Consider the following 23,617-nt stretch of genomic DNA (forward strand, 5'->3'; position numbering starts at 1 on the left):
TCTTAGGGTGAATGTTATTACCTATGATGAGTGTGGCTCCCAGCCTTGCCTACACACTGGAATTGCCAAGGCACTTTAAAAATACAGATGTCTGGGCTACATTCCACAGAGATTCTGATTTGCCTGGGCTTGGGGATCTTTAAAAACCTCCCAAATGATTCTAATGTGCAGCTGAAATTGAGGTGAGCTGATTTAATGACCAGAGGACCAGAGCTGAACTTAAAACACGACAAAGCAAGCAGGACACTTTACCTTGTTTCTGAAAAGACACATTCACATGTTTCAAGATATGAAACAGGACTCCCCTGGGTTCTGGTCCAAGTGCTGACATCCCTGAGTGTCACCAAAGACTACGAAGTTGTAAAGGTCAACTGGGCATCAGTGTCCTGATGGTGGGCACTAAGGTTCCATCTAGTTCTCCAGGTTTACAAATCATGAAGGTTTGGGTCCCAGTCTGAGGTTCTACCAGGCACACATCCTTTTCTACACCACTGCCGATCTCCTGTTGTGTGTCAACAGCCCCTTCCACCTTCTGTTGTGTGGATCAGAGACTGACCCATGCTTGGTATAAACTTACGTATGAATGCAGGAAGAATTCTTGCTACAGCTGTGCAAAATGCTTGTTATCAGGAGGCCATATAAAGATTATATGACCAGATAAAGATTATAGCAAGGAGAAGGTCAGTGGACAGCAGTGTGTGCAACAGAAAGAGCAGAGAGCCTGATGCCAGGGGGCCTGGCATGGTGCTCTAGCTCTGCCATTGCTGGTTGGGCCGTATTTGAGCCATCATTTCATCTCTCTGAGCTTTGGGTTCGCTGCCTGAAGATAAGCATAATCACACCAGCCTTGCAGGGTTCTCACAGTCGGATTCTGTGAGGTATATATAGATTATACTCTGCTTAACAACAGACTGTCAGGCATGTCTTAAATCCCCAGCAAATATTAGCTGCATAAAGAAAGAAATGTTGAGAACTCAGGGAAAGCAAGAGGTTGTTTTCAGGCAGTAGAAGTTGTATTTGTTGAATTTGAAGTTTTTCCCTTTCATCCTGAACTCCTTTTGTAAGAGGAGTGCTTTTTGCATCTCCCTGACACTGTGGAGGACACCAAGAGAAAACACTATGCCTTTCTTTTCTTTGCTAAAACGATACTTTTCTCAAGGTCTCCTCTTGTGACTGCAGCTTGTCCTGACCACTCCAGCCCCTGTTCACTATTCCCTTGTCTGAACTCCCACACTTTGATTGTCTGTGTCTAAGAACTTTCTGGATGATGTATTATTCACTCAGCGATTCAAGTGCATCAGTCTATCTCCTAACCTGGATTGTTAGACTTCTTAAAGCCTCTCTTGTCCCTCCATCATCTCTGTCACCATCACCTTCTGCCTTGGAGCAGGCCTTACGTAATTCACTGAATCATCACGGCAGAGTGAAGTGACTTCTCTGGCTTCTGCTTGAAATCAAAACCTTAAACTTTTCCAGCAACTCAGGCAGCAGCCTAGGATTTAGGATGTTTCTCACTGGAAATTACTGCAAGGATGTAGGACCACGAGCTCTATTACCGGTACTATTGCTCACTTCTAACTTCCAATCCTGTTTCTAACACATCTGATTTCCTTGCACACATTTGGAGACAGTGATTGTGTCTTCTCTGAGGTGTCTTCCCTCCATGGGTGGTGGATCATTGATGGCATCTGGGGGTGATGTGGCAGAGCTTTGCCACCATCTCCTTCAGCCTCCTCTCCCAAGTCACTCACAAACAAAGCACATAATATATGAGTAAGGATTGTGTTTTTCTGCAAACACAGCTTCGAGATGGGTTTTCTGCCTTTGTTTCTATTGCCTTCCACTCCCTTGACTTCAGCACCCAACCTCCCCTTTGAAGTTTCTGCTCTCCACTACCTGCAGCCATTCTTAATGCAATTTTCAGGTGCATCACTGGTGGCATGATCAGGAATGCTGTACCTGGTTCATCAATATCCTTCTCAAAACACTGATCCACAAAAGACCACCATTAAGGGGACAGTGTGGTATAGTAGGGGTATAGAATCCCTATAGAATCCCTCAGTGGTAAAGAATCCATCTGCCAATGCAGGAGATATGGATTTAATCACTGGGTCAGGAAGATGCCCTGGAACCTTGCCACTCCAGTTTCTTGTCTGGAGAATTCCATGGACAGAGGAGCCTGGTGGGCTATAGTCCATGAGGTCACAAAAGAGATGGACACAATTTATTGACTAAATAATAGCAGCAAATGGTATAGTAAAAAGAACACAGATGTTGGATTCAAATACTTTGGTTTCGTTCAGTCGCTCAGTCATATCCGACCCTTTGTGACCCCATGGACTGCAGCACGCCAGGCTTCCCTGTCCATCACCAACTCCTGGAGTTTACCCAAACTCATGTCCATTGAGTCGGTGATGCCATCCAACCATCTCATCCTTTGTTATCCCCTTTTCCTCCTGCCTTCAGTCTTCCCCAGCATCAGGGTCTTTTCCAGTGAGTCAGTTCTTCATGTCAGGTAGCCAAAGGATTGGAGTTTCAGCTTCAGCATCAGTCCTTCCAATGAATATTCAGGACTGATCTCCTTTAGGATGGACTAGTAGGATCTCCTTGCAGTCCAAAGGACTCTCAAGAGTCTTCTCCAACACCACAATTCCAAAGCATCAATTTTTCATCACTCAGCTTTCTTTATAGTCCAACTGTCATATCCATACATGACCACTGGAAAAACCATAGCCTTGACTAGACGGACCTTTGTTGACAATGTCTCTACTTTTTAATAATGCTGTCTAAGTTGGTCATAGGTTTTCTTCCAAGCAACAAGTGTCTTTTAATTTCATGGCTGCAGTCTTCATCTGCAGTGATTTTGGAGCCCCCCAAAATAAAGTCTGTCACTTTTTCCATTGTTTCCCCATCTATTTGGCATGAAGTGATGGGACCAGATGTCATGATCTTAGTTTTTTTAATGTTGAGTTTTAAGTCAGCTTTTTCACTCTCCTCTTTCACTTTCATCAAGAGACTCTTTGGTTCTTCTTCACTTTCTGCCATGGGGTGGTGTCCTCTACGTATCTGAGGTTATTGATATTTCTACTGGCAGTCTTGATTCCAGTTTGTGCTTCATCCAGCCTGGCATTTCACATGATGTACTCTGCATGTAAGTTAAATAAGCAGGGTGACAATATAAGCATTGAAGTACTCCTTTCCTGATTTGGAACCAGTCTGCTGTTCCACATCCAGTTCTAACTGTTGCTTTCTGACCTTCATACAGATTTCTCAGGAGGCAGGTCAGGTGGTCTCATATTCTCATCTCTTTAAATATTTTTCCATGTTTTGTTTTGACCCACACAGTCAAAGGTTCTGGCATAGTCAATAAAGCAGAAGTAGATTTTTTTCTGGAATTCTCTCACTTTTCCAATGATCCAACAGATGTTTGCAATTTGATCTCTGGTTCCTCTGCCTTTTCTAAATCCAGCTTGAACATCTGGAAGTTCACAGTTCAAGTACTATTGAAGCCTAGCTTGGAGAATTTTGAGCATTACTTTACTAGCGTGTGAGATGATTGCAATTGTGCGGTCGTTTGAGCATTCTTTGGCATTGCCTTTCTTTGGGATTGGAATGAAAACTGACCTTTTCCAGTCCTGTGGCCACTGCTGAGTTTTCCAAATTTGCTGGCATGTTGAGTGCAGCACTTTCACAACATCATCTTTTAGAATTTGAAATAGCTCAGCTGGAATTTCATCACCTCCACTAGCTTTGTTCTTAACAATGTTTCCTAAGGCCCACTTGACTTCACATTCCAAGATGTCTGGCTCTAGGTGAGTGATCACATCTTCGTGGTTGTCTGGGTCTTGAAGATCTTTGTTGTATCATTCTTCTGTGTATTCCTGCCACCTCTTCTTAATACCTTACACTTCTGTTAGGTTTGTACCATTTCTGTCCTTTATTGTGCCCATCTTTGCATGGAATGAAATTCAAATAGACCTGTGTTTAAATATGCATCTGAGTGACTGTCTCACCCTCAGTTTTTACCTCTGAAAAAAAATGGGTTATCGTGTGGATTAAAGGTTATGTATATAACGCACCTGGCACACAGCAGGCCCTGCATAAATGCTTGTCTGTGTACTGCTTGTGTTAGATGTATTGTTGGTTTAGCAGTCAAGCTTCTTGTCAGTGGTCCTCGGTGGCTGGGAGGCATGTCAGTGTGGGTGACACGTGGGGGATGCTTGCACTTAGAGCAGCCCACACCAGCAGTGAGAAATGAGCCAGTGTCTCTGCTGGAAGTGAATCTTGGATGTAATTGTCGAGTCAGAAAAAAATGCATATTCTCTGCCAAATAGATAAGTATGTCTTTCTTTCTTGTCCAAGTCATACAGGACAGGGCTTCTGAATGAATCCCATGGTAGGTCACTAGAAATACAACTCTGAATTGATACCAAACTACCCAGTAATGTTGGGGTCCAGTTGCTTCCATTTCAGTCACTAAATGGATCATTACCATCCAGCTTATATTTCCCTATTTTCCTTATAAGGATCTCATGACAGATTTAGGAACCAGCTGATTTATTTCTGACTAGTACAGTGCTGGAATATAGTGCTCTTTATTGACTTTTTCTTAAAAATCCCTAACCTTCAAACATGTAAACCAAATTTTAAAATTGCCATAGGTTGTAGAAGAGAGATAGGTGGGAAGACTCTAGAAGTTAACATTTGCCTATTTATTAGACTTACAAAAAATTTAGAGTCCTGATGGAAGAATTTTGCTTTAAAGAAAAGTGCATTTGGGAAATGTTTACTGTGAAGTTCAGAAGAGTTTCACAAGAAAATTAAACTAAAAGCACTCCTCACTTCCTTCAGATTCTCCATCTTGGAATTTTCGATGGTGCTTGATACTCTTTAAATTGAGGCTATTTTTTTTTTTTTTTTTTACAGCCATGCCTCATGGCATGTGGAACCTTAGTTCCCCAACCAGGGATCAAACCCTTGCCCCCTGAATTGGCAGGGCAGAGACTTAACTACAGGACCACCAGGGAAATCCCTAAAGTGAGGCCTTGACTGCAGAGACCCCCCCAGGCCTGACTCTGAGGTCAGCACTGCCCATTTCCTCCTGGGACTTCAGTTCTATATACATATGTTTCGGTTTCCCTTTTCATACCAAGATACATGTCAAACCTCCCTACAAATAAACCTCATGAAGCATTAAGTTTAGCCAAAGGCTCCTTTGAGCAAATTCCCCAGACTCCATCCAAAGGTCCATCACCAGCTCCCTCGAACAGTGTTGTTTTGTGAAGCTCTCAGATGTGGTCAGAAATTGTTTCCAGGGGTGCGAGCAGGACCGAGTCTAGTTCCACCAGGATGCTCAGCGCTGATCATTGTATTACTTCAGAATGTTTTCCATGACCTCAGGGATGATCACCTGCCTCACAAGTTGAAAGAAGAATTTAGCCCCTTATTCAAGATGAAAGGGAAAAAAATACTTCACTGCATCTTGATTGTGTGTGATACAGGGAGAGATGTAGGAAAGAGGGTTCCTGAGACACCAGAAGAGCTTGGGATCAGTGTTGTAATTTCTCACCAGCAGGAAGATCAGGACGTAGCATTTTTATTTATTTATTTTTTGGAGTCTCACTGTGTGTTCATTGCATTGTCCTTGTGAGAGGGTGTCTCCCCCACTCCCTTTCCCAGCATCCACAGGCTGGTTGACTGGTCTTGGCTGTGAGCATCTTATTGCTGCTCTAGTGCTGCTCCCGGGTCTTGATGGACATTAAGTAAAGGTTTGTTCAGTGAAGAAAGGAGTGCATGGAGGCAGGAGCTGAGTCTTATTCATCACTGTCCTATTCCCAGGTGCCATCCTGGCACACACATAGCAGGTGCTCTGTAAATGCCAGGTGTGGATGGATGTGAATGGTACCTGATGTAGCATTCAAGAAGGGGGATGGGAGTGAAGCGAAAGAACAGAGCAAGAATATGGTGTTTCTATGTGAACACAAGGCACCTTGAATATCTGTTCTTATCTCATGTTGCCTATTTAAAAAAAGAACTCTAGGGGACATAATTCAGTGTCATCTTATCCAGGGGCGAGGAGAAATCAGAAGCAAGATCTTAGTAAAAAACAAAATGCTTTAAGTCAAATTTTAAAGCTTGGGAGAGCAATGGCCTTGTGAATTCAGTTAATAGTGGAACAGGTTGAACAGGAGATGTTGACCAGGATGAGTGTTAGTTCCTCAGTCGTGTCTGACTCTTTGCAACCCCATGGACTGTATAACCCTCCAGGTTCCTCTGTCCATGGGATTCTCCAGGCAAGAATACTGGAGTGGGTTGCATGCCCTCCTCCAGGGGATCTTCCCAACCCAGGGATTGAACCCAGGTCTCCTTGTTGCAGGTGGATTCCTTACCACCTGAGCCACCAGGGAAGCCATTAAAATATTTTTTCAAATCATCTATTGCTTTTTTTTCTTTTTGTAAAAGCTGATTTTTTTTTTATATGAAGGATATAGATAAGTCCAAAGAGAGAATACACTGTTTTAACTCCACAGGTGCCTTTTCAATGTTTCCCAGGTTGTGAATGCTGCAGGAGGTATCTCCTTTCTGGATTCAGTCACTCCCATGGATTATTTCCCTGGCTTAAATTTGGAAGGTTATCCTAACAGAGACAGTACAAAGTACGCTGAGATTTATGGTATTCCATCTGCTCACACTTTATTACGAGGGACACTGAGGTACAAGGTAAGTGGCTCTATTTGAGATGAACAGGTTGCCTGTTTTGATGTAAGTAACGAAAGCATGTAATTTTTCTTCATAATCAAAATAATTAAGATGATAAACCAGGTTGGAGTCTGTTTTCTCTTTTGATTGCTTGTTTCAGGAGATAACACGGCTGGAGCCAAAATGGAGCCTTTGACTCATGAGAAGTGTGGGGGCAGGTGGAGGGCCAGCTTCAGGTGTACTCAGGTGTGGGGTCCAGTGACCTCACAGCAACTTGCTTTCTCTTCACCTCTCAGCCCTTCCTTCAAGCTTTGGTTGTGTCCCCTGTCTCACAGAGTGGCAGGAAGGTCGCAGGATCTTAGGTTCAAATCCAGTGGGAAGGAAAAACTACATCTTCACAGTCAAAAGTAGAGTTTTTATCTCGTGGGCCCCTGAGATCAGTGTGAAAAAAGGAGCCAGTCAGCTTTGGCCCCTGTTTTTCATCCCCAGAGCTGATCCTGTAGTCAGTGTCACCTTCCCCAAATCAAATCTTAAATTTTTTTTTTTTTTTTTTACCACAAAACAGAGTGTAGATATTAGGACCATAAATACTAATGTCCAGTACACATTTTTGAATCACAGAAGAATAGTTACAAGTGTGACCAGATTAAGACAATCAGTATAATGGTTTCCTAGGGCTGTTATAACAAATTACTGTGAAAGTTTTAACAACAGAAATGTATCCTCTCAACAGAGTGTGTGCAGGGTTTGTGTCTTCTGGAGGTTTTGAGGGAGAAACCGTCTCTTGCCACTCTCACCTCACTTTCAGTGATGACAGGCAGTTCTTGGTGCTCTTTAACTTGTAGACATATTGGTCCCATCTCTGCCTCCATCTTCATAACATCTTCTCTTGCTTATGTCACTGTGTCGTGTCCTCTTCTTGCCAGGACACCAGTCACTGTATTTAGGACCCACCCTAAATACTGAGATTCTTAACTAATTACATTTGCAAAGATTCACATGAAGTCTTTGAGGTCCTGAGTGGCCATGAATTATGAAGGGTACATATTCAACCCTCTACAACCAGCATACCTAAAATACATAGATCTCTAAAAATTAAGGATCTGATTTCAGATCTCACTGCCCTGTGAGATTTCCTGGTTCCTGTGCTCTCATGAATGTGATTTCCTCACTGTCTGGGAACTAAATGAATTGTCAGTGATAACATCTTAAGTAAATAGAAGAACCATGGATGTTTCATAAGCATTTAGGCACAGGACAAATTCTAGTGGGAACTGAAGTCATGCCTTCCCCAGATCTGGCAGATTCTTGATTCTGTTTTCTTCTTGTTCTAAGACAGTAAGTAGGGACTATTTTTTTCAGGGTATTCAGGAGTTAGGACTTTCTGATAACTTTAATCTCTGGCCAAATGTATAGACCCCAAAATAGAGGATTTTAGAAGATTTAAGAATTAACTAAAGCTCTCAAGAATGTGTAGGGGTGAGAACCATCCCACCAAACCTGAGAGAATGAAAGATGTCACAGGGTTCATATCCATGAGGGCCACCACCCTGAGCAATGTCAGTAACCCTTCAAGTAGCCAGAATGTTCTTTCCAGTGTTTGAGATGAGACCCTGTCACCCTAGTGTGATCGGGAGACTTTGACTTTTTCCCTGCACCTGCTTATCACATGAGTCCTTCTAGACCCAGCTTCATATCACCTTCTCATGGGATCTTAACTCCTCTCCTTGACTCCCCTCCCCCACATCTATGTGAGTTCTCCTCCTGTGCTCCCAGAGCTATGACAGCCCACTGTAGTGGTCGTGATTTTGCTCTCTATGGACCAGGCCTTATTCATTTGTCTTATCTGACCCTTCTCCTGGACTGTAGTGTCTTCATGGGTGGGCACTGATATTTCATCTCTGTGGCCTCAGCCCTAAGCACACCAATTTGCTACGGACTTACCGATAAATGAATATACATAATAAATTCATCTCAAGAGGTCACCATAAAGATATATTTCTGAGATTGAGAAATAGCTCAGAAATGTCTCAGTATCTGAGATTTTGGAAGAAAAGCACTCTGGTACTTATCAGATCCTAGAACCAAGCTGGAGTTACTGCTTTTTTTGTTTCTCCTCTTTGAACTCTATTTACATTGGGTTAGAGCAAATGAACGTGAATTCTTTAATTAGTAAACTTTGAACAGTTTGAGTAGTACAGCTTTTCAGAAATGTGAAAATCCACACATTAAATGGTGAAATATCCAGTGGCGACAGAAACTATATCTTAATAATTTTATTGCTTTCTGAAATAACTTCCTGCTTTTCTCTTCCTTCCTCATCCTTCTATTCTCTCTCTTTCTGTTTCTCTCTAACTGCGGTGGCTATAAAGCCCCTTATTTTGACGTTCTCATTCCCCCCACTTACCATGATTTGCTCACAAGAGAACATACATTATGGTCTTCCTTCGCTTTATTATCATTCAGAATCCATGCATCCTGCCATTTGTTTTTGTTTTTTTAGCATACTGGATGGTGGATAATGGGCTGAGGGCAGGGGGATGAAGGACACACACACTTCCTATGCTTACAGTTCAGACTGAATAGACAATGAATTGCAGTTTGTGTTCAGTGCCACTGCAGAGGCATGCGCCAAACACTGCAGGAACCCAGAGCCGAAGGCAGGGCCCACTTACCTCGCAGTAAGTTCAGATGCGCTGAACCGGGTCTTAGGAGCAAACATTTCATAGGTGAGAAGGAGGTGTTACCACATTCCAGGCACAGGCCCCGTGTGCACCAAGGCCCACGTCTCTGGAAGAGCCCAGCGGCTTATTTAGACAATGTGAGTGGTGGAGAAGATCATTAGTGAGTTGGGCTGGAGGCGTGTACTGGCATGGGTTTCGTGCCTAGAACTTTGGCCTGTCCTACAAGAATGAAAGACCCATGAGGAATTTTTATCAGTGGTGACATTTTAGAAATTTCGAACTCCTACCTTTTTCCCCTGCTCCTTATTTGCATTAGAATAATGACTCAATGAGTGGAATGTATTTTCTGCTTTGGGGGATATTCTTACATGCTCCTTCTTCCATTAAAAAGAGAGAATAACTGTTCTGTTAAATATAATTCTGCTGATTTGAATGTGTGACACAAGAGGAAATTTGCAAAAAAGCACCACTCACATGTTACCAAGAAAAAGTAAAGACCCTGTTTCGCAAGTTCTCCTAAGTAAACCAGTGGAATGGTTTTTACACTACTGATTTTGGTTTGAACCAAAGGGTGGCTGCATCAATGCTAGCATACAAATGGCTATCTTCTGCCTGTTTTTGAAATGAATTATGAAGATAGATTCTTCTTTTCAAAAGAATTAAAAAACAATTTTAAAGACATTTTCATGTGTTGCTTACCAACTCTTGTTACAGGGGTATGCCAAAGCTTTGAGTGGATTTGTGAAATTGGGTCTCATAAACAGAGATGCGTTTCCTGCCCTTCAGCCTGATGCCAATCCACTCACCTGGGTGAGTGACTCTGGAATTACATGTGGTCTGCTGCTCTTCAGAAATGCCTTCTGAAATGGTCAGGTTTGAACCTGGGTTTTGACCAGCAAAGAACCCATCCTATGGTTTATGTGCAGAAGTTAAGTCCTAGTCCCAAAGCCCCCTTTCCCATCACTGTTTTGGGAGATGGAGGGGACGTGGAGGCTGACCCATGGGGCCTATTTCCTGTAGCAACTTGTACCACTTGATTGCCCTCTCAGCCCTGAGCAGAGATGGGCTTGCCCTCTGCGTTGGGCTCTGGGCTCTGTCGCTTGTCTAAGTGCTGGCCTCATTGACAAGAGTTAAACTAAGGCCTCCTGAACCTGGGAAGGCAGGAGAGCTCCTGGTGGTGTTCCAGAACTGATTCCCAATGCCCGAATTAGGTCTTTGATTTGACCATTTGTAACCATGAGGAATTTGCGTTTTTAAGTAGTGAGTTTATGTACATATCTGTATTGCATTTAAATCCTAGAGTCTCAGGGTTAGAAGGGACTTTGGAGACTTGGAACTGCATGTAAAATAAAGCTTCCACTAACTGCCAAGAATTAATTTGTTACCAGCTGGTCATCCAATTTAAATTAACATGCCCATATTTCAATAGAGATGCCAGAAATCTGTCCCAAGGAGATAAGAATCTGTACTGCTAATCCCATAAGTCTCCCAGTCAAGCTGTGGTATTCTTGTTAGCTGGTTGCTTTTAAATTCTCATTTTTTGTATATATGAGAGTTTTTTCAATCTAAGTTTCAGCTTTTATAAATTAACTTGTTGAACAGAAGTGAGTAAATATCCATGGAATGAATCAGATATTGAGACAATTTGACTGGGAAGGTTGGTACAAGCATTCTTGGGGCTGGTCCCCTTATCTTGGCAGCTACAGTCTAGAACAGGGGCTGGCAAACTGTTTTTTTGATAAAAGACCAGATTGTAACTTTTTTAGGCTTTTATGGGTCACATGGTCTCTGTCAGACTACTCAGTTCAGACTGCTCATAAAAAAATGAGCGTGACTATGTTTCAATAAAAGTTTTTATTTACAAAACCAGGTGGTGAGCTCAATTTGGTCTGTGAACTAGTTTTTCTTTTTTTTCCTCTTTGTGGGAAGGTTTTTGATTTTTAATTGGAGGATAATTGCCTTACAGTGTTGTGTTAGTTTCTGCTGCACAACAAAGTAAATCAGCTACACGTCGTATACATATATCCTCTCCCTCTTGTCCCTCCCTACCAACCCCCATCCCCCCACCTAGGTCATCACAGAGCACCTTCCTGCTAGGTATATTTTACACATGGTAGTGTATATAGTACATGGTAGTCTCCCCATTTGTCCCATCTTCTCCTTCCCTTGCAGAGCAAGCTTGTTGATTTTTAATCTAGAGCAGAGCCTGGAGAAAGTCTTGTTTAGAAAGTGGAAAAAGCTATGACCACCGTTTAACTGTTCTTGCTTTGAGATTTTATTATCTGCACAATCTCCCTCATTTCCTGAACTTATAAAAGAATCGTGGTTGCTACTAGCAACCACAGCAAAGATCCTTCCACTCTATCCTGGCCAAAACAAGAATACCAAATCCTAGACTTCTGGAGGGTGAGGGATAATGGGTGAAAGTTGATGAAGAGGATCTGCAAAGGCAGGCAAAGTGATCGTAAATATGATATTACTCTTTTGGTGTTGATTTGGTGTTATGACTCATTTTTATCGCTGAAATATCATTCTAAAATACCATGCATTTATTGATGTGGTGTGCAGACATATGTATGCACATGTGTGCACCACAATTTACTGTTTTTAATTATCTCTAATTTAAAATTTGAGGTCCAGTGTCTTCCTAGTATAATCTCTAAACTTATTTTTTTATTTTATTTGGAACTTAGAAGTTGTATCTTTGTTTTTCTAACCAGAAAGAACTCCTCTGTGATCTAGTTGGGATTTCATCCTCTTCTAAATGTGATGTGCTTAAGGAAGCTGTCTTTAAGAAACTAGGAGGAGACACAACCCAGCTGGAGGCTCTCGAATGGTAGGCACACACCAGTCAACCTAGAGCAAAATACTGAATCAATGATCACTTAGTTCTTTCTAGTCAAAGAAAGGTCAAGATAGAAACAGACATTTCACATTGTCTTTGATGAATTTGCTGCTCTAAAGTTGGCCCGTTGTAGAGAGATTACCATATACTATGTTCATAAAGGGATTAAAAAGTAGGTAGAGAGAGGAATTCAATGGCAATTATAACTTGGGAAATACTTATTTTTGAGAAACATCACTACTCAGTTTTCAAGAAAGGTGGGGCATTTTTTCTCTCCTGTAGGAGATTCTCCCACTCTTCTTTAACTACTTTAAAATAGTTATTCACCTGCTCGTGACACATTCTGCTGGTCCCTTCACATGGGACAAGCAACCTGTAAGTTAATCTCAGGAGAAGCTTGGCAAGAGTGTGCACTGACAGTCTGTCTGGTCTGGCTTCAGGCAGCACTTGTTGGAGGGTTTGGGGGTGATTCTAAAGGTGAAAACATTACTGTTATTATTTTACAGTAACGTGGGAGTCCTACAACTTGAGCTGTCCTCTTACGATTCTGCCCTTTCAAGATGAAATCCAATGAGTGTTCCCTTCTGCTTCCCAAGTTGAGTGTATATGTAGGACTTGGAATGAACGCAGCCATCTCTTATTCTTCGCAGGTTGGGCCTACTCGGGGATGAACAAGTCCCTCAGGCCGAGTCGCTCGTGGATGCCCTCTCCAAGCATCTGGCTGTGAAGCTTTCCTATGGTAGGCCATGGGCTATGAGCCGAACATCCCAGAAGAAGGATCTTAAGAGCCAGTGAATTGGATTGGAGGGCAAGAGTTACACAGTGGGAATGGGCAAACATGATGTGAGGGAAAGAGCACTAGGGCTGTTTCTCCAGAGGGAAGAATAAGAAAACTACTAAGTAAGAGTGAACTTGAAAATATGGCAAAGGGAACCATTATTCGTTTTACTTTTAATTTTTGACACATTAAGGGAGTGCTGAAGCAGCATCCTGGGGAAAAGAGAGGATGGCCTCTCCAGCAGTACTCTCATGTCGGTAACAGGGTTACAGTGAGACCAGTCTGGACAGAGGAATCTGGTCAGAGTTATCATTTCCTTGAATTTTTAATCTGTCCTTTGGGCTACAAAGCAGTATATCTAATTATTTAAGGATACACACAATAGGAAGGAAAACTGGAAAGCAGAAGGGGAGGAGCAGGGGGATGAAATATGGTATTGGAGTTGTAATGATAATGACATTGTCAAATGTATATTTATTAATTTTAAGGTCCTGGAGAGAAAGATATGATTGTGATGAGAGACAGCTTTGGAATCAGACATCCTTCTGGACATTTAGAAAATAAAACTATTGATCTTGTGGTTTATGGGGATGTCAATGGTTTTTCAGCCATGGCTAAAACCGTGGGGTTACCCACTGCTATGGCAGCCAAGATGTTACTTGATGGTAAGTTCTTTCATTAAAGGACCAAGTCTGTCTCCATATGATCTCCAAGTCATTCAACACCTGGATGACATCAAGACTAATCAAATAATTAGTCTTCAGTATGACACTGGCTTTCACCAAAAGTGAGCCAGTTCAGAAGATCCAAGTTCTGGCTGACTGGGAGATCACCTTGTGATGAGTAAAAAACATGGGCTTTGGAGTTAGACCTGATTTCTGTTCTAGGTAAGCCCCAAGATGGCTGAGTGATGGAATGCCAGTTACTTAGAATCTCTGCATCAGAGTTCCTTCATCTGTAAAGTGGGGAAATTGTCATCACTAATTCATAGGGTTGTATAACACTGAAGTGAAATAATACATAAACCTCCTACCACATAGAAAGTGTCCCCAGGGAATATTAATTGCCTTCTTTTCTTTCCTTTTTTTTTTTTCCCCCTATTTTGCATTTTGGGAGTGGTAACAATGAAATAGCAGAGGGTAGTCACTTCCAGATCTTCAAAAATATAAGCCATGTTTTATTAATCCTCATATCTCAACATACTGTCAATGCTCAGTATGTTTTGAGCTAAAAGAATTCAAATTTCAACTTTCTTTAAGGTCATATATGCTTTCAGTAAGCGTTATCTCAGAATATAACACCTCATTTTGTTCTTGTAAAGGTGTGAAGGGAATAAAAAACATCAAAACATTCTGTGAAACAAACAGAAGATATATCTATAGTAGCATATTATTTTTGTTTAGTTGCTAAACTGTGTCCAACTCTTTGTGACCCTATGGACTGCAGCCCACCCCCCTCACCTGTCTGTAGAATTTTCCAGGCAAGAATACTGGAATGGGTTGCTATTATCCTTCTCCAGGGGATCTTCCCGGGCCAGGGATCAAACCTGTGTCTCCTGCACTGGCAAGGCGGATTCTCTACCACTGAGCCACCAGGGAATATTAGTCTATATACAATTAAACTACCTACTAGTTATTGAGGGACTGTAGTGAAGAAGTGATGTGGGATGAGGTCATCATGACCTTTAAGGAAAGTGCCCAAATTTATTCTTTCAGCCATCCTAACAGATGCCAGTGCCCAAGTTACCAGATTGGTTTCAGATATATATATATATATATATTTTTTGGCCACACCGTGCAGCATGTAGGATCTAAGTTCCCAGGCTGGGAATCGAACCTATGCCCCCTGCAGTGGAAGTGTGGAGTCTTAACCACTGAACTGCCAGGGAATTCCCTCAGATTGGTTTAATTTCATTGTGTTGGTGTTAAAAAATCACATCAGCAAATCAGACCAGTTAGTTTTACAAGTTTTCTTTCTTCTTATACTTTTTTCTCTGATCTGGTAGTTAATGCAGTTAGATGTATAAATTCAGACTCAGTCCCTAAATTCAGCTGTGCTTCCCATGAACCCCTTTTCCTTACAGTGTAATTATGTAATAAATTATGTAATAATTTAATAGGAGATATTTAAGCTGCTATTAAAAAAGAATCCTTAGGCTGCCAACAATTCATTAACTTGGAGTTTACTGCTATATGGTGATTCTTGCTGTAGAAATTAACCGTTCTTACCACCTTTAAAATGGTAACTTCAAACTTATTTTCTTCTAGGTGAAATTCAAGCTAAAGGCCTGATGGGACCCTTTTCAAAGGAGATCTATGGACCAATATTGGAGCGAATTAAAGCAGAAGGCATTATGTATACTACACAGAGCACAGTCAAACTATAATTGAGAATTATATTTTGTTTTTATCTTCCCAGCCAACACAGCTCTGAACTTCTGTGCAACAAACATGCTTGTTAATGTGATATTTTAAAACATAAAGCATGATATGTTTTGATATGTCAATACAATGGTGTTTTTGAAATATAAATCTCTATTTTAATATGAAAACATTTGTTACAAGAGATGCCAGTAATTATCAGAGAACTTTAAAAATTCTATCATGTATTTTTTTTCATGTGTATGTAAAAGTGATAATGCTTGTATTACTTGTTAACTTATTATGCAACTTTTTTTCTTACAAGAATATATTTTCCTATAATTAGCAGATGAAGTTTTATCTTTCTAGTAAGAAGAAAATTTCTTTACACAGCTTTATTTTTGTTTTGCTTTTGTTTTTCAGACTGGTTCAGCTGGATGTTTGTAGATTACCTGTCTACAAGCTTTTGCAATAATGCTATTTTGTGCCTTTTTGTAAAATTATGATTTAAGAAAGTGACATTTCTGATAGTTTCCTCTTTAATGTTTAGAAAAGGAATAGGTAAGATTAAATCAAAATCTACAGGATCAGCTCACTAGGCACAGGAAAAGAATCTAACAAATCCAACATCCTTTTGTGATAAAAAACGCTCAACAAACTAGGAATAGAAGGGAATTCTTTAACCTGATAAAGAGTATCCATGAAAACCCCAGAGCTAATATCATACTTAATGATGAAAGACTGATGGAGTCTCCCCTGAAGTCAGGGACAAGACAGAGGTGTACACTCATGCCATTTCTATTCAGCTTGTACTGGAGGGTCTTGATGGGGCAATTAGGCAAGAAAATGAAATAAAAGACATCTAGATGAGAAAGGAAGATGTAAAACTATCTCTGTTTGTAGATGGCATAATCTTATACATAGAAAATGCCAAAGAATATCTAAGAAAACATTAGATCTAATACACGAGTTCATCAGTTGCAGGATACAAGATTAACATTCAAAAATTGTACTGGTATGCAGTATCAATTAATAAAGCAAAAATGATACTAAGAAAACAATTCTTAAAACAATTCTTAAAAATTAAAATTCTTAGAATAGGAATAGAATGAGAGTTCAGAAATAATGCTTATTGACTTTTGAAAAAGGTGCTAAGACAATTCAGTTGAGAAAAATAGTCTTTTCATCAAATGGTGCTGAAACAACTGGATACCCACATGCAAGAGAATAAAGTTGGACTCCTTACCTCACAACACATACAAAAATTATCTCAAAATGGACCAAATACCTTAATATAAGAGCAAACACTGTAACAGTTTTAGATGAAATCACAGGTGTAAATCTTCCTGACCTTGGATTAGGCAATGGTTTCTGAAATAAATGACACCAGAGCACAAGCAACAAAAGGAAGAAAATAGATAAATTGGATATCATCATGATTAAAACCTTCTGTGCTTTTAAGAATACCATCAAGAAGGCAAAAGACAACCCACATAATCAGAAACTGTTTGCAAATTATATATCAGGTAAGAGAAGAACGTGAACAGAGAACTATTGTATTCAATAAATAGTAAAAGAGCCTAATTTTAAAAAGGGATAAAGGATCAGAATTGACAGTTCTCAAAAGAAGATATACAAAAGGCCACTAAGCACATGAAAAGATGCTTAGCACATGTTAGCTATCAGGGAAATAGAAGTCAAGGCTACAATGAGATAGCACTTCAACGTCACCTGGATAGCTATTATGAAAAAACAGTAAGTGTTGGTGAAAATGTGGAGAAGTTGGAACCCTCATAAACTGCTGGTGGAAATATAAAATGGTATGGCTGCTTGGAGAAACAGTCAGGCAGTTCCTCAAATGGTTAAACACAGAGTTATCATATTATCCCTGGTGAAGGGTGAGGCTTCCCTGGTGGCTCAGGCATTAAAGCATCTGCCTGCAATGTGGGAGACCTGGGTTCAAGCCCTGGGTCGGGAAGATCCTCTGGAGAAGGAAATGGCAACCCACTCCAGTACCTTTGCCTGGAAAATCCCATGGATGGAGGAGCCTGGTATGTTATAGTCCATGGGGTCGCAAAGAATCAGACACGACTAAGCAACTTCACTTTCATCATATTATCCAGTAATTCCACTCTTAGGTATAGAAAAAATGAAAATGCATCCACACAACTTGTAAACAGATGTTTATAGTGGCATTATTTGTAACAGCTAGAAATCAAAACAAGTCAAATACCCATCAAATAATAAACAAAATGTGGCATATCCAGACAATGGAATATTATTCAGCAATTAAAAAGAAACTGGGTGCTGATACATGCCATGACATGGATAAACTTCAAGTGAAAGAAGCCAGGCAGGAAAACCCACATATTGTGTGATTTCATTTGTATGGAATGTCCAGAATTGTCAAATCTCTATATGGAGAAAGTAGATTAGTGGTTGCCTAGGGCTGGGGGATGCTGGGGAGAAGTGGGAGTTGCTGCTAATGAATCTGGGGTTTTGGGGAGGGAGATGAAAATGTTATAGAATTGATTTTGTGGTAGTGGAGGTACTACTCTGTGACTACACTAAAAACCACCAAATTGTGCACTTTGTGTGAATTGTATGGGCTGAGAATTATTTATCAAGTTGTACAAATAAAACTTTATTTTTCTCCTTGAAGGAAAAATGCTTATGTTGAGGGATATAACTTAAACCTTCTGAGGGACTGTGCTCATATTCTGGCGTATGAAACTAATTCTGCTGTCAAAATAAGCAGGTATGATACTTGGGACATATGGCAGTTGAGAAAATATCTATGCTATTTGAAAAGGATCAAAGTTGATTAAGGCCTGGTCCCACGTGTCAAAAATAATTATGTAGAGATCAATAACCTATAAGTAAGTAAAGGCGTATCTGTTGTGGCAGTTTTTTTTTTTAATCACAACATTGATTTTAACATAATCAGTTAGGAGATAATGCTTGTGTTGAATATTCATTGGAAGGACTGATGCTGAAGCTGAAGCTTCAATACTTTGGCCACCTGATGTGAAGAGCTGACTCACTGGAAAAGACCATGATGCTGGGAAAGACAGAAGACAGGAAGAGAAGGAGATAACAGAGGACAAGATGATTGGATGGCATCACCAACTCAATGAGTTTGAGCAAGCTCCAGCAGATGGCTGAAGGACAGGGAAGCCTGGCGTGCTGCAGTCCATGGGGTCACAGAGAGTCGGACACAACTGAGCAACTGAACATCAACAATGGTTGTGTTGCACTGACTCCAATTGCAGCCTGGAAGAGCACTCAGATGACATGGGAACTAGGGAACCAGCACCTTGGCTGGGAGGGGGAACCCACCAAGACAACATAGCAACTGGTTTGGGCTTTAAGTGATAAACGGTTAGGGTTGAAGAGGAGGATCTAGGGCTGGAAAAGGAAACGTCAGTAAGCTTGAGTAAAGGCAGATAGAAACACTGCATTGGCTCTCAATAACAAGTCATATACTAAAGCATACAGATGGAATCTAGAAAAATGGTACTGATGAAACGATCTGCAAGACAGAAATAGAGACGCAAACGTAGAGAACAGTTGTGGGGACACAGCAGGGGAAGGAGAGGATGGAACAAATTGGCGAGAGTAGTATTGACATCTATCTATGTGTGTGTGTAAAATACATAGCTAGTGGGAAGTTGCTGTGTAGCACAGGGAGCTCAGCTCAGGGCTCTGTGATGACTTAGAGGTGGGATGGGGGAAGACTCAAGAGGGGGGCTATACACACACACACATATATATATACACATATATACAGTCATAACTATAACATATAGTTATGACTGATCCGTGTTGTTCAGCAGAAACCAACACAACACTGTAAAGCAATTATCCTCCAATTAAAGCCGTCCAGCAAGGATTTCAGCAGTAAAGGTGGTGGTGGTAGGATCTGGGTATGGATGGATAGATTACAATTACGAGCATTTAGCCCTTGAGCTACATTTGTGAATCTCTGGTCTAAATCTTTTGATAGGCTTAATGCTCACATCTTCCCGATTTTTCCACCATTGTTGGCCTCCTCCAGACAATACTGGTATTTATATTTCCAGTTTTCCTTGTCCTAGACTCATGAGACACTAGAAGTTCCTCTGAGAAGCAGTGTGATTGTTCCTACCACATACTAGCTCTTTCCTGTTCCACAGACTGAGGACAGCAATAAGCCACAGCATGGTTATAAAGGTTCTGAGAGAATGTAAAAGGCTGATGTCTAGTAGATGTTCAAAAACACTAGTTTTTCCTTTTTTTTTTTGCAATACTCTTTTCAATAACAATTTGCTTGAAATTTACATTAAAGATAATGATATTTTAGCTCTGAGATATTTTTCAATCTTTTGGATACATTTGGAAGACTCCTCAAGGATCCATGCCTCTCAGGGAAGTCATAGATGTATCTGCTCCATAAGGAGAGTTGTAAAGTGGTTATAGTGAAGAAGAGACCAAAATTATCATTAGGCCAGCTCTGACTTTACAGAAGAGAAAATATGTCTCACAAAGTTAAATGACTTGCCTAAAGTGACAAGACATACTACTGAAATTTGATCAGCATTCAAACACCCAAGATACTTTATAAAATTTGGGAAGAACTCTGATTTATAAAACTTCCCTTACCATGGGTTGTTAGTGTCACCACTAGCCCAAATGAGGCCTTTTTGAGAATTAGAGAAAAGTACTCCTAGGTACTTCTGTCAAAAAAATTGTCATCAAATATGTAAATTAGAACAATACACTTTACTTATCATCCAATGGAAAAAGTAAAAATATTAATCATAACATCATAATAAACATTAATCTTATTAAATATGTATCCTAATAAACATTCAATGTCTGTGCTTTGATTAGCTCCCCAGTAGATGCAATGACAATTTGCATAGCCATGCAGGTAGCTACTCTTATCTTTTGTATAGATTAGTCTTCTTTACCATGGTTTACACTTGGCGATTATATTGGAAATATATCGACCAGACTCGAATTCTACTGGAAAGGATCCAGTGAGAAAAACTGCCTGTTCTGAAGAAATATTTGTTAGTCACTGGCAGCTATCTAATAACTTCCTATTTCCAATTTTTTTTTAGTCCTAACACTCATTCTTAATTTTACTTAATTAGCAAGAAATACAAAACACAGAGTTCAGTCCTAACTTGAAGCTTCCTAGTGGCCCAAACAGTAAAGAATCTGCCTGCTATGCAGGAGATCCAGGTTCGATCCCTGGGTCGGGAAGATCCCCTGGAGAAGTGAATGGCTACCCACTGCGGTATTCTTGCCCGGAGAATTTCATGGACAGAGGAGCCGGGTGGGCCACAGTCCATCGGGTCACAAAGAGTCAGACACGGCTGAGTGACTGAATAACAAGAACCAAGTAATGTAATAGGGGTAATTGTGCTGTGTTAGTACAATGCTGTCCTCAGATGTTCAATTCTGTTTCCTGTGTGCCTTACTGCACAGTTTGGGAATCAACTCTATACACTGTCCCATCCCATCAACCTTTTCTTACATCCATCATTTCATAGGGAACATATCCATAACTTTCTTCTACATATGCCTCAGTGTTCCACAAGCAAACACAAACTGATGGTGATATTATATTTATTTTTGCAATGCCTTGGATAAAAACCATTTAAACAATGTCAGGTAAGGTGTTATTCTCATAAAAACATCTTCCTTCAAAACAAATGTATTTTTATTTTTCATAAAAGTTAAAATTACATGCTAAAACAGTTAATCACAACACAAAACAATATCAAGAAGACTCACAGAGTAAGACCAGATAATGAGCTGCATCATTAAACTAAACAATTACACAGAACTAGAAAACTGACTCAGTAGTAAAATATAAAAATCTACAATTATAAATATAAATTTGGTCCATGGAGACACTAGAGCAGTATTTACAGTAAGTATTAGATTATTTCTACATTAGGTGAATACTGAAGTTGTAAAATGTTGAATATCGTAGGGAACAGGGTGTTTTATTTACAGTATACTATATTAAAAGTTATATTTCTAGCAAACTTGATGATTGCTACAAATACAGCTAAAAATTTGACACTAAAAACAAACATGTTTTCTGTTTGGGAATTCTAGTTGGGAATTCCTATTATCTGTAAATTGAAATTTTCTGTTAAAATCAATATGAAAAAAAGATACCACAATTCCATTCTTAGAAATACTGTAAATTTCAATCATTTTAGTTTAAACACAATAAGTGAATTACAAGAAGTTTTGCAAAAAAGGCACACATTGTTAATGATGTAAATTTGGCAGCAGAATCCTATGTCATGGTAGTAACTGTCAGATGATGTGAAGTAAACAGATAACAGAACTGAACTGATTTTCCAGTCTAATTTTAGAAAGAGGAAAGCAGTGCTCACATGTGGGCTCTTCTCACCCCTTTCCATGTCAAACTAAAGACTCTAAGCTCTCGGCTATATTTCCATCAGCCAATGCTGCGCCATTACTATCCAGAGAGGTGGACGGGTTCTCTTCCTGCCTTGTGCTCACAAGGCTGAGGACTGCTTTGTAGAGAAACTGATACTGCTCCTGGAGAACAGAGGTGGTAAGAAACAGGAAACTCAGTGAAGACATACATTTGTAAAAAGGAGTGTTTGCAGTCAACCTTTGCCACCATCCAAGGAAGGTCACTGTGTGAAGGGCTCTGTTACAATTGGCAGAGGTACACCATCTCTTTCTGATTAAATTTAAAGTAGCTCTACCATTAGCCAACCTTTACAGACCTACACATTGGCCCATATACATTTGCCAATGGTAAGCACTCCCTTCCTGCTCAAACATCATGGAATCAATCAGAAGGTGATGTGATAAGGTTCTAATACTGATTTATCAACTTGTGTCTAAGCCCTTTGGCACTCGACTCTTGTATCCCACTGAGTTATTCATTCTCCATTCTCCAGTTGTTACGAAACCTCAGGACTGCACTGTCAGCACAGGAATTCAAGGGGAATGTAGGCCTTTCACAGGACCCACTGTTTATCCACTGTTTACCCAGTATTCTTCACTCTGCCAGACCGGCCAGTCCTATGTCCTGCTTTGTGCAAAGGAGAGCATGTGTCCTGCTCTGGTTTCAGAAACACACAGAAGAATAAACAGTTGCTCTCTTTCAGATGCCAAGTTGGGGATGGTGAGGTGGGGGCAAGGCAGTTGCAAAGACTGTGAGCTAATGGCTGGCACCACAGTAGAAAATCATTAGGACCACATGTCTTAGTAAATGCATTTGTGAAACTTGGGTGTAAGCTTAGTCTCCAGAAAGCAATTTCAAATGACAGGCTTGGTACATACAACTCACCTTGCCTGAATGACACTTTTAAAAGGGCTCCTCTGAAGTGTGTGTGCACAGGGGTTTCCTTGCTCTCTGATCAGCTGGTGTGGGCTGGAGCTTTGAAGATAGACCCTTATAAGGCTCTTCCATATACAGACCAGAAAGCTAGAAGGGAGCCTATGATTTCTGCATTCACCTAAGCTTCTCCCACTAGGGCATGCACAAAGTTCCCTATTGTCTTTCTAGCCCTTGTTTCTATAATAAAAGCTTCCAAATTATTCTCAGAGTTGAGACTTATCTTTCCAAATGTGCTATGCTCTTTCTTGATTGCATGAGTGTCTTTCTCTCTCTTTTCTTTAAAAGTACCTTCAGAATTAGCTACTTCTTAAGTTTAGAAAATAAATTTGGCTTGAGAAAAAAGCGAACAATTGAATTCTATCTTCTGGCTGCTCTTTGAGGCTATGCAGAACTTGAATGCTGGAATAAAATGTTTATTTTGCTGGATAAATCAGATTTGGTGCTTCTACTAAAGATATTTCTTCAGAATTACACTAAGTCTCACAAAAAGGCACACAATGGAATTGAAAATTTTTGATCCGTCAATTTTCTGGAAGATAAACTTTAAATGTTTATTGTTTATAGTTCCAGGTCTATGGATTGCAAACAGGATATAATTCAACTTGAAAACTTCAGGTTAATGTTATCAGCATGTTCTTTTTGATACACAACAAAATGATTTTGGTAGCCCCTAGCCACCTCATGCAAAGAGTTGACTCATTGGAAAAGATCCCAATGCTGGGAAGGATTGGGGGCAGGAGGAGAAGGGGACGACAGAGGATGAGATGGCTGGATGGCATCACCGACTCGATGGACATGGGTTTGGGTAGACTCTGAGAGTTGGTGATGGACAGGGAGGCCTGGTGTGCTGCAGTTCATGGGGTCGCA

General features: G+C 40.4%; 2 protein-coding genes across 6 annotated transcripts in view; one reads left to right on the plus strand and one right to left on the minus strand.

Annotated features, from left to right (window-relative positions):
* The window catches only part of AASS (aminoadipate-semialdehyde synthase), a 70,796-nt gene extending 52,762 nt beyond the window's left edge, over nucleotides 1-18,034 (plus strand). For both annotated transcript variants that reach the window (XM_070466452.1, XM_070466461.1), the window contains exons 19-24: nucleotides 6,553-6,720; nucleotides 10,098-10,193; nucleotides 12,104-12,219; nucleotides 12,879-12,967; nucleotides 13,495-13,671; nucleotides 15,274-18,034. In XM_070466452.1, the coding sequence (XP_070322553.1) occupies nucleotides 6,553-6,720; nucleotides 10,098-10,193; nucleotides 12,104-12,219; nucleotides 12,879-12,967; nucleotides 13,495-13,671; nucleotides 15,274-15,392 (765 nt within the window). In that variant the 3' untranslated portion in view covers nucleotides 15,393-18,034. The remainder of the gene's footprint in view (nucleotides 1-6,552; nucleotides 6,721-10,097; nucleotides 10,194-12,103; nucleotides 12,220-12,878; nucleotides 12,968-13,494; nucleotides 13,672-15,273) is intronic.
* Nucleotides 18,035-20,965: 2,931 nt separating this feature from the next.
* The window catches only part of PTPRZ1 (protein tyrosine phosphatase receptor type Z1), a 195,400-nt gene continuing 192,748 nt past the window's right edge, over nucleotides 20,966-23,617 (minus strand). For all 4 annotated transcript variants that reach the window (XM_020892535.2, XM_070466368.1, XM_070466384.1 and 1 more), the window contains one exon: nucleotides 20,966-21,936. In XM_020892535.2, coding sequence (XP_020748194.2) covers nucleotides 21,796-21,936 — 141 coding nt within the window. In that variant the 3' untranslated portion in view covers nucleotides 20,966-21,795. The remainder of the gene's footprint in view (nucleotides 21,937-23,617) is intronic.

The sequence above is a fragment of the Odocoileus virginianus genome, chromosome 1 (assembly GCF_023699985.2).
Source record: "Odocoileus virginianus isolate 20LAN1187 ecotype Illinois chromosome 1, Ovbor_1.2, whole genome shotgun sequence".
Lineage (NCBI taxonomy): Eukaryota > Metazoa > Chordata > Mammalia > Artiodactyla > Cervidae > Odocoileus > Odocoileus virginianus.